General features: G+C 34.5%; 1 protein-coding gene across 6 annotated transcripts; it reads right to left on the bottom strand.

Moving 5' to 3' along the window:
• LOC131937208 (ras-related protein Rab-7L1) lies at positions 1-10,187 on the bottom strand. 6 transcript variants are annotated; one of them, XM_059294441.1, is made up of 10 exons: positions 10,158-10,187; positions 9,230-9,714; positions 7,642-7,677; positions 7,471-7,517; positions 6,497-6,593; positions 5,965-6,036; positions 5,255-5,430; positions 4,990-5,013; positions 4,440-4,564; positions 1-2,691 (listed from the first exon to the last, which is right to left on the bottom strand). In XM_059294441.1, exons 4-10 carry the CDS (start codon positions 7,507-7,509, stop codon positions 2,544-2,546), a joined length of 681 nt encoding a protein of 226 aa, XP_059150424.1. In that variant the 5' UTR covers positions 7,510-7,517; positions 7,642-7,677; positions 9,230-9,714; positions 10,158-10,187; the 3' UTR covers positions 1-2,543. The 6 variants fall into 6 exon arrangements, with proteins under 6 accessions (XP_059150424.1, XP_059150425.1, XP_059150423.1 ...); XM_059294442.1 differs by having other exon boundaries at positions 9,230-9,299; positions 10,063-10,180; XM_059294440.1 differs by having other exon boundaries at positions 10,063-10,178.
• Positions 10,188-13,762: the final 3,575 nt, after the last annotated feature.

Raw genomic sequence — 13,762 nt, forward strand, 5'->3', positions numbered from 1 at the left:
TGACATTGTAAATCAGTTTATTTACAGCTTACCCTGACAATGCTGATATGACAGTGACACATGATGACAACATGACATTGGCAAGCTTGTAATTCAGATTATGTAAAAAAAAAAAATCTTCACCGTACCGATTTGTGTTTTACAAAGAGTAGTTGTAAATTTTAAAAGTTTTTAGTATAACAATAGTTAAACAATAGCTGACATTTCACATTTGGAATGCATAAAATATATCACAGCCTCAAATTGTAAAACAAGGTATGGACACAATTTTTCTAGGTGTAAAAATGTTAATTTTGTTTACAAATATCTTAAAACTGTCATGGTATACAAATACTCTCTAACTGCATGTACACAAACTAACTTTATGGCACATATGGTTACTGTAATGCAGTGTATAGTCTAAGATAATTTATGACAATTATTCTCATCAGTTTTTTAAAGATAAAAACAATGATCATCTTATGGTTTGAGCATGTATGTATATTATGATGTTTGCTGATAATATTGTGTTTATGATTTCACAAATATGAATAAATACAATTTATTAATAATCAAATTCTGAGTTTTAAAACCTTTATAACACAATGCATACCTTAGCTTGATACTAGTCCGAGGCATAGCAAAGGGGGGATGCGGACCACGCTGAGTGACACCATTTAGGGGGGTGACACCAAGGAAAAATTAGAAAAATAAATGTAGAAAAAAGATCATTCCAGTTAAATAAATGATTAATTAGTGTTCAATACTCTTTCAAGGAGCAAAATATTAATCCATTGTAAATTAATTAAGAGACAAAAATGAATGACAAAAACCATAAAAAGCAAGCAACAGATAATAAAACTGGTTTGCTTGCCACATTGACATGTTTTCATCAAGAGTTGCCAAATGTTTTGATACATCATATTTGAATTATAATAATTTGATTATAAATTAAGTATACACATGTGCGCACTTCTCTCTCTCTCCCTATCCGCAAGTTTTTTTAGGCGATGTGATCAGTATGTTCAGCAACATATGGAGAACTTAAAGATACGAACTTTTGTTAAAAATGATATGGTGGATGTTATAAATGTATTAACTAAATTTTATTTAATAAAAGGAAAATGAAAATAAAGGCATATTCTAATGTAGAAAGAGAATTTTAACTATACAACCGGAAAAGCGTTTATTGTGAAAAGAATGCAATAAGCAATGACCTCACATGCCACATGTAAAACTACGGAAAGAACACAAAACTAATGGTGTCATCTTCCAATTTTAGAATATAAACAAATGAACTATTTCATTCAGTTTTGGTTTAGATCTTTAGATCTATTTATCGGGACATACGCTATGAAATGTATACAATATTCTCGGCCAAAAGTAATACAAATCACTTTAAAAAACAACAGAAATACCATTGAACAACCGGTAGGTATTGGTAGCCTATGTTATTTTATTTGTGCGGACTTTAGCTATTTAGTTATTTCTTTGCTTGTCACTAATATAAATGTGTAGTAAAGCACATTGAGTTTTGACCAATAACTATTTTATAAAATATTTTTCTCAAACATTTTTAACATTAGTTCTATAATTCAAGTGTAACGGGTACCGACGGCTAGTAATAAATAAAGAGCTTCTAGCAGATTCAAATGTTGTAAAAAAAATATTTTGTCGGAATGTTACTCATTTTTCCATACATTAAAAAAAAAAGGACAAAGTTCAGCCCTAAAGTGCGTAGCTTCAAAAAATCCAGAAAAAAAATATATTTAAATATACACATGTATATTACAAGTGTATATGGCATAAATATATTTTTTCTTCTTACTTTCTCTTTGAGAGGGGGGGGTGACACAATTAGGTGCAGCAATAGGTGCCACCCAAACTGGCAACGCCACTGTTACTAGTAGTGTAAAAAAATTCCTGTCGTGTCATCAATAATTTTGTCTATCAACCAATAATTTAGACAAACTTATTGGCTAACCAATAATTTTGTCTATCAACCAATAATTAAGACAAACTTATTGGCTGACAGACTATCAACCAATAACTTTGTCGACCTACCCAGTGTTAAAAATGTCACAGCTGATAACATGAAAGGTTTGACTCATCTCTTGAATACCACTGGTCAGTCCTAGATTTGATGTCCTTCAATGGTCAGTCCTGGATTTGATGTCCTCCAATTAATGGTCAGTCCTGGACCAACCAGCTACTCTCAGTTTCAGGACAAAAAGCCACAACATCAACCATGCCATTTGTACACAAAACAACAGCTGTACAACACCCAGAAAACACAGAACAGACTTAGCTACAGAAAACACAGGACAGACTTAGCTACAGAAAACACAGGACAGACTTAGCTACAGAAAACACAGGACAGACTTAGCTACAGAAAACACAGGACAGACTTAGCTACAGAAAACACAGGACAGACTTAGATACAGAAAACACAGGACAGACTTAGCTACAGAAAACACAGGACAGACTTAGCTACAGAAAACACAGGACAGACTTAGCTACAGAAAACACAGGACAGACTTAGCTACAGAAAACACAGGACAGACTTAGCTACAGAAAACACAGCTGGTCTTGGAAGGTGTGTTCACATTTGTCTCTATTGCAATGTCCACAATGGATTTTTTATCCACGACTTCATACTCTGAGGGTGTATAGAACTTGGGAGAGTTGCCTAGTATCACATCAATCAGGTATCTGTAATCAATGATACATTTAGTTATTCATTTTTCTTCATTATATACTTTAAATATATTTGCAAAAATCTATCGTATTGTTTATAGTAGTTAGTAGTCTGTTAATCAATGCTATTTTATAAGAAGCTAGTTGCATTGAAATATGTGCACACAATCTAATTAAAGCTAATACTGCCTGAGTGATGACATAACTCAAACAAAAGGCAAGATTTTGAACTTTACTGGAAATTTTTAGACATTTTTCTGAAATTTTTAGACATTTTTTTCTAACACTTATAGTCAATAGAAAATACCCAAACTGGAGCTTCTTTCATACAGGTTTTATTCAAATCTGAATAAGCTATTAGGATGAGCAAAGGGTTTTCAATGCTATCATTGAATCAAGAGGAGTTAATTTGGATGAAATATTGGATCATTTTGTCATTCCACATTGTTTCCATGAAATTTCAACTTTAGGAATGATACTACCCCCACCCTCCTTTCCCCAAACCCCTACCCTACACCCTAAAGCTAGTGTCATTTTTAGTTTTAAATCCTTATTTTTATAACGGACACTAATTTCAACTTTGTGTTGAGTTATCATATGCCTAATTCAGTAATTAGTGACACAGTCCACATCATATTAGCTCAATTTACAAATTTTTTTACTAATTTAAAAAGGTTTATTTATCAATTTGAAGCTACTCTTTAAGTAGTTTAATTTTAAATTTTCAATTCTAAATTATTAAAATTCTATGATAAAAAAATTTTTTTGTTAAATTTGGTGACCTTATTTCTACAAAATGAAGGAACATGTATTGATACCGCTAATATTGTGCCTAATTTGTGAGATATTTTTCATAGTCTGCTTAACTGATAAACCTAAAATAAATATGATAGTTAGAAATTTGAATAAATAATGAAGATAATTCCACTAAATACAGAGGTAGTCTCAATGTTTTATTATTTCAAGTAATTTTTTGAAAACTCAGCGTTTAAACTCAATATCAGATTCACAAAAACAAATAAAAAGTTGAAATAAAAATGATAGAGCAATAACGGTCAATAACCACTGTTAATAAGGAGGGCATATATAACTTGAATCATAATCGCCTTCCATTGTTTTATAAACTTCTTCTTTCTTCTTCTTCGTTCTTAATTATTAGTGTTTGGAGGGGATCGAGATTTATCTGCCAGTGGGTTTGAAATCGAGACTTTGTTCGATTTATCAACCATGAGCTTTTTGCCGACTCGACCACACCTCCAACACAATTAAGCGTTACGTGTCAACTGGTTTATGCGCCATTGAGGCCATTGACTCCGATTTCAGCCTGCTTTTTCTTCCATAGCCTTTGTCCAACCAAGAACAAACTACAAGGCAGCAGTTGTTTAATTTTGGAGTTGTCTCTCCTAGAAGAGTGGCTGTCCCCAGCCAACGAGCCTCATCTGCAATGCAAAGTCTAAATCTGAATTAGATTTTTGTTTACAAAAGGTTTGGAGCCTGTGACGTCATATTTTATTTGCTTGTGCAACTAGCTAATAAAATGAGATATATATACAAATAGATATTTTAAATTTATATTTAGTATTCTTGTGAAAAATCATGGAAATATTTCATAGAAGGGGAATAAGTAAACTATAAATATTGATTAGTTTCCCTTTATTTTTCTGCCCAATTCACTAGCAAGTCCAATAATTGTTTAAACTTTCTGTTTTCTAATAGCCCTGATGTCACCAATATGTCAGCAATGAACTAAATAAAATACATACTGTACAGTCTCTTGAAGCATCAATCCTGTTTTTACAGATGTTTCAGTCCACTGCACAAAATTTAATTCATTACACATATCCTCAATCTCAGGGTAGCTAATTCTTCTCTCCTCTTTTAAATCAGCCTACAGAAGTATATCAAATAACTTACAGGAATAATTCTATTAGTCTACAGGAATAATCTTATAATTCATTATTAATAAATCAATTAAACTATGTGGAATAATTAAATCAGTCTGCAGAAATAATTCAGTCTAAATAAAAATTAATTTAACCTATAGAGTATTTGAATGATTCAATTAGTCAACCGGAATAATTTAATTAACTGCAGAATTAATAAAATCAACCTACACTCATATAGAAATTATATTAAACATTCAGATATAAAATTAATTAAAGCAAACAATGGAAATAAAATTAAAGTAATCAAATTAGCCTCCAGAAACACTAAAGTCAAAATAACACCAAGGAAAAACTATTATACCAGACTAGATAACTCAAATCAAATAATAAAATGGGCGTAAAAAATTCAACAAATTAAATGTCTTACAACAGTAGTTGCCTTACTTGGGTGCTACAGATGAAGGAAAGATTTAGCACATAAATGACCTTACTGGGGTGTAAGAAATGTTACTGTGATGGCAAGTAACATGTGAGACATTCAACAGTAATGGAATGTGATGTCTAAGGTGCTTGCGCATGTAACATGTGAGACATTCAACAGTAATGGAATGTGATGTCTAAGGTGCTTGCGCATGTAACATGCGAGACATTCAACAGTAATGGAATGTCTAAGATTATAGGTCATGACTGACCTTGTTGGCTACAAGAATACATGGGACTTCTGAATCAGCGTCACAGTTGGACTCAATGCATGACTTCCACCTCTTGACGTTGTTAAAGCTGGCGACGTCCGTCAGGTCAAATACAATCAGACAGCCACGAGCGTACCTGTAGTAGGACCTGGTCAGCAGGGGAAACCTGTCTTGGCCTGGAGGATTGCAATAAACAATTCTGTCAACAGAGGAATGTGATGGAGAAAATACAATCTGTCAAAGATGTTTTACTTGTAATGGCAGAGTGGGTGGCTAAAGTAAAGACAAGCCTGTGTTTGTGTTTTTCTTTTTGTACTGTGTCCAGATGTGTTAGCTGAATTGGTATTTTCATTCATTATATCTTTTGTAAATAAATTGCCATTGGTTGCTCATTGGGTGTCAGTGTTTGTGTCAGTGGTTCTGATATTTTTCTTGTTACATGACCACCTGTCAGTGTTTGTGTCAGTGGTTCTGATATTTTTCTTGTTACATGACCACCAGAAGTCTAAAGGACCAATGCACTCAAACATTCTTAGTGCCCGTTATGGTATTCAACAACAGTATCAACAGGTACAAAGTATACACAATATTGTACAAAATAAGCTTGTGGTAAAAAAATTAAAAAAATTGGATTTTCCACCTGACTGTAAGGTAAGAGTATACATAAATTTACCTGTAATGCCCTATTGAGCATACATACATAAACTCACCAGCAATATCCCAGAACTGCAATTTGACATGTTTCCCCTCATGTGTTTTTATTCTTTTTATAGCAAAATCAACTGAAAAATAAATGAGTATTTCAGGAGAAATCAAACAAACATGCAGGACAGATAACCACTGTTTACTAATTTTTTAACAGCAACATATTTTTATCAATAGGTTAATAGTAACCAATTTGGTTACACCCTTTTATATTTACTAAATGACACAGGTTATATTAAGAAATTAAAAACCCAATCTCTTTCAGCCAAAAACTAGAGCAACTAAACACAAACCAACTAATCTCTTTCAGCCAAAAACTAGAGCAACTAAACACAAACCAACTAATCTCTTTCAGCCAAAAACTAGAGCAACTAAACACAAACCAACTAATCTCTTTCAGCCAAAAACTAGAGCAACTAAACACAAACCAACTAATCTCTTTCAGCCAAAAACTAGAGCAACTAAACACAAACCAACTAATCTCTTTCAGCCAAAAACTAGAGCAACTAAACACAAACCAACTAAAAAACTTTTTACCACCAAGAGTAGGTTTGTAGTAGTCATTAAACTTTTCATGGATATATCTGTCAATAAATGACGACTTCCCAGTTCCAGAGTCCCCGATTATCAGTATCTGAAACATAACAAAATATTAGGACAGATTATCAGAAACATAACAAAATATTAGGACAGATTATCAGAAACATAACAAATTATTAGGACAGATTATCTGAAACATAACAAAATATTAGGACAGATTATCTGAAACATAACAAAATATTAGGACAGATTATCAGTATCTGAAACATAAAATATTAGGACAGATTATCTGTATCTGAAACATAACAAAATATTAGGACAGATTATCTGAAACATAACAAAATATTAGGACAGATTATCTGAAACATAACAAAATATTAGGACAGATTATCAGTATCTGAAACATAAAATATTAGGACAGATTATCTGTATCTGAAACATAACAAAATATTAGGACAGATTATCTGAAACATAACAAAATATTAGGACAGATTATCTGAAACATAAAAAAATATTAGGACAGATTTTCAGTATCTGAAACATAAAATATTAGGACAGATTATCAGTATCTGAAACATAAAATATTAGGACAGATTATCTGTATCTGAAACATAACAAAATATTAGGACAGATTATCTGAAACATAACAAAATATTAGGACAGATTATCTGAAACATAACAAAATATTAGGACAGATTATCTGTATCTGAAACATAATATATTAGGACAAATTATCTGTATCTGAAAAATAACAAAATATTAGAACAGATTATCAGTATCTGAAACAAAATATTAGGACAGATTATCTGAAACATAACAAAATATTAGGACAGATTATCAGATTCTGAAACATAACAAAATATTAGGACAGATTATCTGAAACATAAAATATTAGGACAGATTATCAGTTTCTGAAAAATAACAAAATATTAGGACAGATTGTCAGTATCTGAAAGAATGAAGCAACTTACTTTAATGACTTCCTCCTCAAGGTTGTCTAGGCAGTTCATGTCATACTCTGAGGATAGTAGCATTTATTTTGTTATATATTCCTTTAACACAACATTACTACATTTATATTGAAAAATAGAATATCATGCTTAAATTGATGTATTAATTTAAAATAGTATAAGTACACTTACATTGATCCCAATTATTCTTATGTAATTGTCATCTCTCTGTAGAATAAAGCTGAGGTTAATTACACGCTTACATAGAGAGTATTTTTTACTTAATGGCATCAGCTGGGTTTTATTCTTAAAGGCCTAATCAGTAGGATAACCAGCATAGGGCTGATAGACTGAGTCATCAAGAACATTTCCTAGTCAAACCCTGTCCCCAACCTAACCTTAACCCTTAGCTAAACCCTAAATTTAACTGTACCAGTGTTTCATAGGAGGGGGGGGGGAAGACAGATGGACACTGGTAAAAGTATCCATTTTCTATATAATTTCTACCCCCCCCACCAAAGAGATGCCTGAAAGAAACACTAAACTTTACCCCTTATAAAAGCAAAGATTTCTGCTGCAAACAAACATGATGCCATGCTGTTGGGTGTTAGCACCAATCATTAAACAAATTTTTAAAAAAACTTTATTAAATGCACTGAAAATAAGAAAATAAAGCAAACTTGCTTTCTTTAAAAAAGCACTGGTGGCTAAAATCTCATGAGATTTCAAGATTGACCAATGCTTTTATTTAGTCTGGCACACCCACCATCACCCCAGGCTCTCCCTTGAGCACTATGGTGCTTACAATACATCTAATTTAAAGAGCAGCCTACAATTGGGATATTGTGGGTCACTATATCTGATGAGTAAATTGAACCAAGGACACACCCAGGGCTCCTGAGGTAGTGTAACCGGTGGTTCACAAGAATGCCAGCATTGCCTCTGGACCACTGGGCAGTTAGAGGTGTGTTCTTCCTCATTATTACAGAGGGTGATTAACATACCCTTAAGGTGTTCATGCAGCACACCTAGGGGTGTCTGGGCTGAGGACAAACCTTTGCTGCAACAACTAAGATCCTATATAGCGCAGGCACTGTTTACACCTAAATAATTCAGTTTTAGAAAAATACCCACATGCTCATGAAACTCTTAGAAAATGTTTTGTCAATTTAGTGTGAAGGACTAGAATCTAGATCCCAGCCACATGCAAATGAGTACACTGTGCACTAAAAAAGTAAAAGTAAAGTTCCCTGACGGTCTATAGGGCAAGTGAAGTAGAGTTCACTTGTTTCTGTGACCTCGGCATATGAAGAGATAGTGTGGTCAGCACTATGCCCAGCCGCCTTTACTTTCCCTAACGTGAGTTAGGTACCCATCAGAGTTGGGTGGACTCAGGGACAGTCTACTGAATTGAACCCGGATTCAAACTCGAGACTTACACGGGTTAGCAGTCCAGCTCTCTACCACTAGACCACTCAGTCCCATACACTGTGCACTAGTACTAATATATATATATTACTTAGTAGGCTTATATCTAAATATGTCATAAATCATATTTATATATGGCCTATAAATATTAAATAATGTTAGGCCTACATATTACATATTAAATAAAGATGTTAAATATTTCTAAATGACTAAAAAAACTATTTTAAAAAGGCCTAATAGATAACTCTGGCTTCTTTGCGTAGTCTAGCACTATTTTTGATACGAGATACATATAGATTCTAGTATATATATATATTATTAATTTAATAATTTTTATTTTATTTTCACTTACTTTTTTAAAATGTTGATTGCAGATCTTAGTACTAGACTAGTGATCAGGATAAAAAAAATAACACTAGGCCCTAATAATACATCAATTTTTTTTATTTATCTAAAATTAACTTGTGATTGGCAAAACAAGTTTTAAAAGTGTGGTTGAAAGATAAATTAGATCTAGATATCTATCTAGATCTCTAGATCTAGTTGGCTAACTTTAACTTTAAACTAAACTAAAATCTAGTTTCTAGATCTAGCATTCTAGTTAAAGAGTAGGCCTATATAAAAATATATTACACAGTATATAGATCTAGTATATAAGTATTAAGTCTAGATCTAGGTCTCTTTGACTCCTAGACTACTAAAAAAAATCCTGTAGAAGTGGAGTGAAGAAGCACAACTGAATGGAAAAACACTGCTGTCACAGCTTTGTCATTGATTTCTACACTACTGACTGCAGTGTGTTAGTCTGTGTCAAACACTCCAGTGGTTGTTCAGTGCCTGGTAGAGTGGTAGACTTAGACTCTAACTTAGAAGTTAGACTAGTCTTGATTCTAGACTAGATCTAGATCTAGATCTGGTTTCAGTTGATCAAGTTGATGGTTGTGGTGTTGTTATACAGTATACTCAGTATACACAGTATTACACAGTAAACAAACAGTAAATAGATCGAGTAACAGTGTAATAGAAATAGTTAGATCATAGATAGATCTAGATCTAGATCTAGATCTAGATCTAGTAAATTATGAATGACAATCGTCAATCAACTAATTTAATAATTTTGAATCATTGATTTGATGATCATTAATGACTAGGCTAGTGTGTTTAAAAGCTACGACTAGATTTTACTGTAGACTAGCCAGAGAATCTAGACTAGAAATATTTTTTTTTATTTAAAAGTGCACAATGGTCAATGATCAAGAATTCTGTAAACAAGAGCAGACAGTAAACATCCATTTGACTAGAAAATGTTATTGTTAAGAAATCATCCAAGCAGAAGTGTACGAATTAACGGATTTACCCGCAAAAACCGAAATAGCTACACATCTAATGGACGGTACCAGGAAGTGAGAAGTCTGGCAGATGCAGTACTAATTTAATAATTAAATGACGTGTATAAAAGTTGTTTTAAATGACGAGTGACAAAACAAAGCACTACCTCAACCTGAGTTTCTTCCAGGCATCTCTTCGGGGTTGGGGGGTGGGGGCTAACGATCGAAGTAGAATGTATCTAGAAAACATACTTTTACCAGTGTCTACCCCTCCTCCCCCCCCCCCCGGCAAGTGCCCCCGGAGAAAAAAGTCTGGAAGAAACACCGTCCTCAACACACAGTTTCGAAACTTGTTGAATAAAAACGAGAAAAGAATAGCAGCATATTAAAATAACCAATCTAGAACACCAGCAAAGTCTCTGCACATTGATGCATGTAGGCAATGTCTACGAATCATACCTACATGTAGTTTCTTTCAGGCATTTCTTTTCTGACCCCCTCCCCCCCACACACAATAAAATTTTGAATGCCTCTCATCCCCTTACCTTATGAGATGAACGTCTGACAGACACGTATCAAATCCGGGTATATTGGCATGCTACGATAGATCCTGATATATTGGCAAGGTACAATAGATCCTGGTATATTATAGGCACTCTAAGGGTTTGATCAAAATAGTGTAAAATTCGGGTCTTTGTGGGTGAGGGGAGGGGAGGAGAAAGGCACTACACATCCACCACTCGCCCCCCCCCCCACCCCGGACTAAAATTTCCGGGGGGGGGGGGGGCGGACACTATTAAAAGTATATATTTTTTATATAAATTTCATTTCGTTCGGGGGGGGGGGGGGGCGGTAGACTTTCTTCAAGGGGGGGGGGGGATGGTTCCGATGCATGGAAGAAACTGTGTGCACATTGTTATTGTAAGTATTCCTCCATCTCGTCATGGGTCCTGTAAGTGCCGCGGTGGTCTGTGAACTCTGACCAGAAGCTGAGGGTTCAGTCCCTTGTCCAAGATGATTGCTCCCAGGTGTTTAAAAAGTTTCACAATACATGTAGCGAGGGGGGGGGGTGCGGACCGCACCGGGTGACACCATTTAGGCGGGTGACACCAAGGCAAAAAAATAGCAAAATATATAGAGAAAAACTTGAGGGGGGTGCAAATCGAAAGTTCGAGGGGGGGGGGGGGGGTGCCAATCGAAAGTTTGAGGGGGTTGCAAATCGAAAATTTGAGGGGGGGGGGGTGCAAATCGAAAATTTGAAAGTTTGTCCCCGTGAAGGGTCGCTACGACTCTGGGGGGGGGGGGGGGTGACACCATTAAGTGCCGCAACGGGTTACACCCGACCTCGCTACGCCGCTGCATGTATGAAGTTGTCGCTCTCCGTATTGATTGAGAATACGTTGTTAGTCTGTCATTAAGTGAGTTTGTTCAGTATTGAATGATGTCTATGTGGACTATAAGGCTAGCCAACGCTCACGATTCACCAGATATGTTTCTAACAATGAGCTGGTTTAAAGTTATTTAGTTAGTTCAGTATGTTGGATAAACAGATTTAGGTCTTTCAATAAGTTAACATTAAGGGCTCAGTTAGATTGTCTTTTTCCAAGTCTATAGAATGGACTAAATCTTTAACTTCAATTTCTTCACACTTTTAATAAGAGGATATTATTTATTTTGTATAAGGGGACATAATAAAGGTATGATGATATTGTCGTAAATATTAATCGATTAGCTTCCCTTTGTACGATAATCTAAGCACAAATAAAAATCATTAAAGTTCAAAACAATTGACAATAATTTTTGAAAATGCAGTAAACAAGTTTTAAATTTAAAAAAAAAATACAACCATATGACGAACCTTTCTGTTAGTTCTGATTGGCATACAGGGGGCGTTATTCTAGACGGTAATTTGGTAGTGGAAACCCTATGTACAGAGTAACTGCTGGATATTGTCCCCAGTTATAACACTTTCCTAATTACCCCCACCCTCGTCAGAAAATCGGGATCCCTCCTCCCTGGCAAAGACCTCATAAGGATATAATAATTTTTCAACTAATTATCTTGTTTTAAGAAAACTTACATTGTATTAGAAATGTATTGCATTCATTTACACAAAATGTTATATATTGGCATATATTACTAGCTGTATCCCGTGCTCCGCCACGGTAAATCATTTTTAAATATACCAACTTTGGAACAGAACAAAACTAAACACAACACAAACGAACGAACGCAAAAAAAAAAAACGAAAAAACGAACACAACACTCATAACATAAACACAATTTAAATGCAATCATAAAGGCATATTGCTCACAGTCTAGCCCGTAGCGCCAAATCGCGCCCTTTCCGAGTCCCGGCGGACGCGTCTGACACAGTGAATGACTACAAAACAGAGGTGTTGCGACCCTTTCCGGCGCCCGGGGACAAACTTTCGATTTGACCCTCCCTCAAACTTACGATTTGCACCCCCTCCCCTCAAAATTTCAATTTCCACCCCACCCCCTTAAACTTTTGATTTGCATTCCCTTCAGACTTTCGATTTGCACCACTTTTGATTTGAAATTTCCCCCGCTCAAACTTTTGATTTGCACCCCCTAAAACTTTCGATTCGCACCCTACCCCCCCTCCCTAAAACTTTCGATTTCCAACCCCCCCCCCCCCCTAGCTACGCCTCTCTTATAAAACCCCAGCTTGTCCGCAAACCGAAAGATAAAATAATAATAAATAATATACAATAAAAAATAGGCAATATTTAAAATATCAGTGTTTACCTACCATATATCACTTTATCAATTCACGCATTTTTTCCCAGTATTTTAATTTTAAAAATTTTCAATTGAGTTTCATAACTAAAACCATTGCGCACCCAATGTCTATAATGGTGCGGAATAGTTGATTAAAAATTAGAAGTAGTGAATAAAATAAATAAAAGATTGCCTTTTATCAATCCATGCTAATTATAATTTTCTAACAATCCGCATCCGCACAATTTGCATTCACATTTTGCTAATTATATTATTGCAACACTAATTCCTTCTAAGAGGTCCGTAGATTTGCATTCACATTTTTTTATTAGCGTGAGTTTAATTTATTTTTAAATTACCTCCCTTGTCAAAAAAAGAGTTAAATTAATTTGATTTTTCTAGCCTACTGTTATTACGTTATTAAAATGTTTCCACCTTTCTAAGGCATAAAAAAGAAAACAATATTTGACATTGATCCTTTTAATATGTTTTAGCAATGTGCGTGTATTTAATATTCTCTTTACGTTATGCAAAATTGTACAAACAGTGGAAATTATAAAATAGCTCTATGCCACTATATAAACAAACCCTACTCTAATACTTATAATAAGACACTGCGGTGCACTGAAAAGCACAGCATGGTGCGTAGCTTACTTTTATAGTCCCAAAATCTATAGCGATGACGGACGGAAGGACACGCTCAGCCCGATTATATTATAGATTAGGCTATAATTATTATTTATATTTGTTGTCTAGATCAAGGTTTCTTTCAAACATTTTTTTCTTTGGGGGGAGCACACTTGGAGCTTTGG

Source organism: Physella acuta, unplaced genomic scaffold (assembly GCF_028476545.2).
Source record: "Physella acuta isolate Inbredline_101_S28 unplaced genomic scaffold, ASM2847654v3 ptg000204l, whole genome shotgun sequence".
Taxonomy (NCBI): domain Eukaryota; kingdom Metazoa; phylum Mollusca; class Gastropoda; family Physidae; genus Physella; species Physella acuta.

Excerpts from the sequence above, each read along its gene's own strand:
- LOC131937208 (XM_059294441.1), bottom strand. The coding sequence starts at position 7,509 with ATGAACTGCCTAGACAACCTTGAGGAGGAAGTCATTAAA. Across the intron at positions 5,431-5,964 it reads GCAGTTCTGGGATATTGCTG|GCCAAGACAGGTTTCCCCTG; the intron begins GTGAGTTTATGT and ends GCAATCCTCCAG. Across the intron at positions 4,565-4,989 it reads CAAGTAAGGCAACTACTGTT|GCTGATTTAAAAGAGGAGAG; the intron begins GTAAGACATTTA and ends ATACTTCTGTAG.